At 41.7% G+C, this 1,217-nt stretch overlaps 1 protein-coding gene across 1 annotated transcript; it reads left to right on the top strand.

The window, feature by feature from the left end:
• Nucleotides 1–39: 39 nt before the first annotated feature.
• On the top strand, nucleotides 40–1,012 carry LOC124893879 (the record flags this gene model as incomplete). Its single annotated transcript, XM_047404716.1, has 1 exon — nucleotides 40–1,012. A coding segment is annotated over exon 1 (973 nt), but the record flags the coding sequence as incomplete, so codon positions are not given.
• Nucleotides 1,013–1,217: the final 205 nt, after the last annotated feature.

Raw genomic sequence — 1,217 nt, 5'->3', positions numbered from 1 at the left:
TACAAAATCAAAGGTTCCTCTGACAAAGGTGCCGCTACCATGATTGTATCGGGTTTTACCGGTATGATCAAACATTGGTGGGACAATTATGTCTCCGAAACGGAAAAGAACCTCATCTATAATGCCACGGTTTCTGAACCAGTGGCCAGAACAGTCGATGGTCAAGAAACCATAGTTCAAGAAGCACAAGAAGACGCTTGTGCAACCCTTCTCTATCATATAGCTAGACACTTTGTAGGAGAACCTATACTCTTCCAGGATAGGAGCTTAGAAATCCTCAATAACCTCCGATGCAAAAATCTAGCCGATTTCAGGTGGTATAAGGACACCTTTCTGGTCAAGGTTATGATCAGACCTGACTGCAATAATGACTTCTGGAAGGAACGATTTATCAGCGGTCTTCCTCCTCTTTTTGCCGATAAAGTCCGAACCAAACTTAAGGATAGATTTGAGGGTCAAATTCCTTATGACATCCTTACCTATGGAGACTTAGTCAGCTTCATCACCACTACGGGTATAGAACTCTGCACAGATCTCAAGCTTAAGCAGCAAATTAAGCAAAACAGTAAATATGGTCTGACAACCTTCTGTCACGACTACGGTTTTACTGATCTTCATGACGGGAAAAGGCATAAAAAGATGTCTTCTAAGCGTCATAAAAAATCTTACCCCAAGAAAAAGACTTCCTATAGGGGATCAAATTCCTATAAGGAGTCATATAAGCCTCGTCGAAAAACTCGACGCAAGGCAGCCGCAAAGTCCAAAGATACTTGCTGGACTTGTGGCAAAACCGGCCATAGAGCCAAAGATTGTACCTCTGGCAAGAAAAAGAAGATCAATTCCCTTGATATACCAGAGGAAACTAAGGCAAAACTCTTCTCTATTGTGGAAGAACTTTCTGAAGCCTCTGACTCTCATTCCTCTTCCGAGAGTGAATACAGCGACGAAGATTACATCAACGCCGCCTATGAGTCTGATAGCTCCCAATCTGGGCAAGATTGCGAATGCAATGGTACTTTCTGTACATGTTCCAGAAAAATCATCAATGTCATTTCAGACAAACCAAAAGAAGTACTGTTTGACATTATCGAACATATTCATGATGACGAGCTTAGAAATAAATATCTTCAAGAGCTCAAAAGACTTATGCTTTCCCGAGAAGAGGGCACCTCTCAACCAAAACCGATTATTCAGCCTTTTTCTATGACACGAGTCAT

The sequence above is a fragment of the Capsicum annuum genome, unplaced genomic scaffold (assembly GCF_002878395.1).
Source record: "Capsicum annuum cultivar UCD-10X-F1 unplaced genomic scaffold, UCD10Xv1.1 ctg6676, whole genome shotgun sequence".
Classification (NCBI taxonomy): domain Eukaryota; kingdom Viridiplantae; phylum Streptophyta; class Magnoliopsida; order Solanales; family Solanaceae; genus Capsicum; species Capsicum annuum.
The sequence above is the reverse complement of the archived record's forward strand: the minus strand, read 5'-3'. Positions and strand labels throughout refer to the sequence as shown.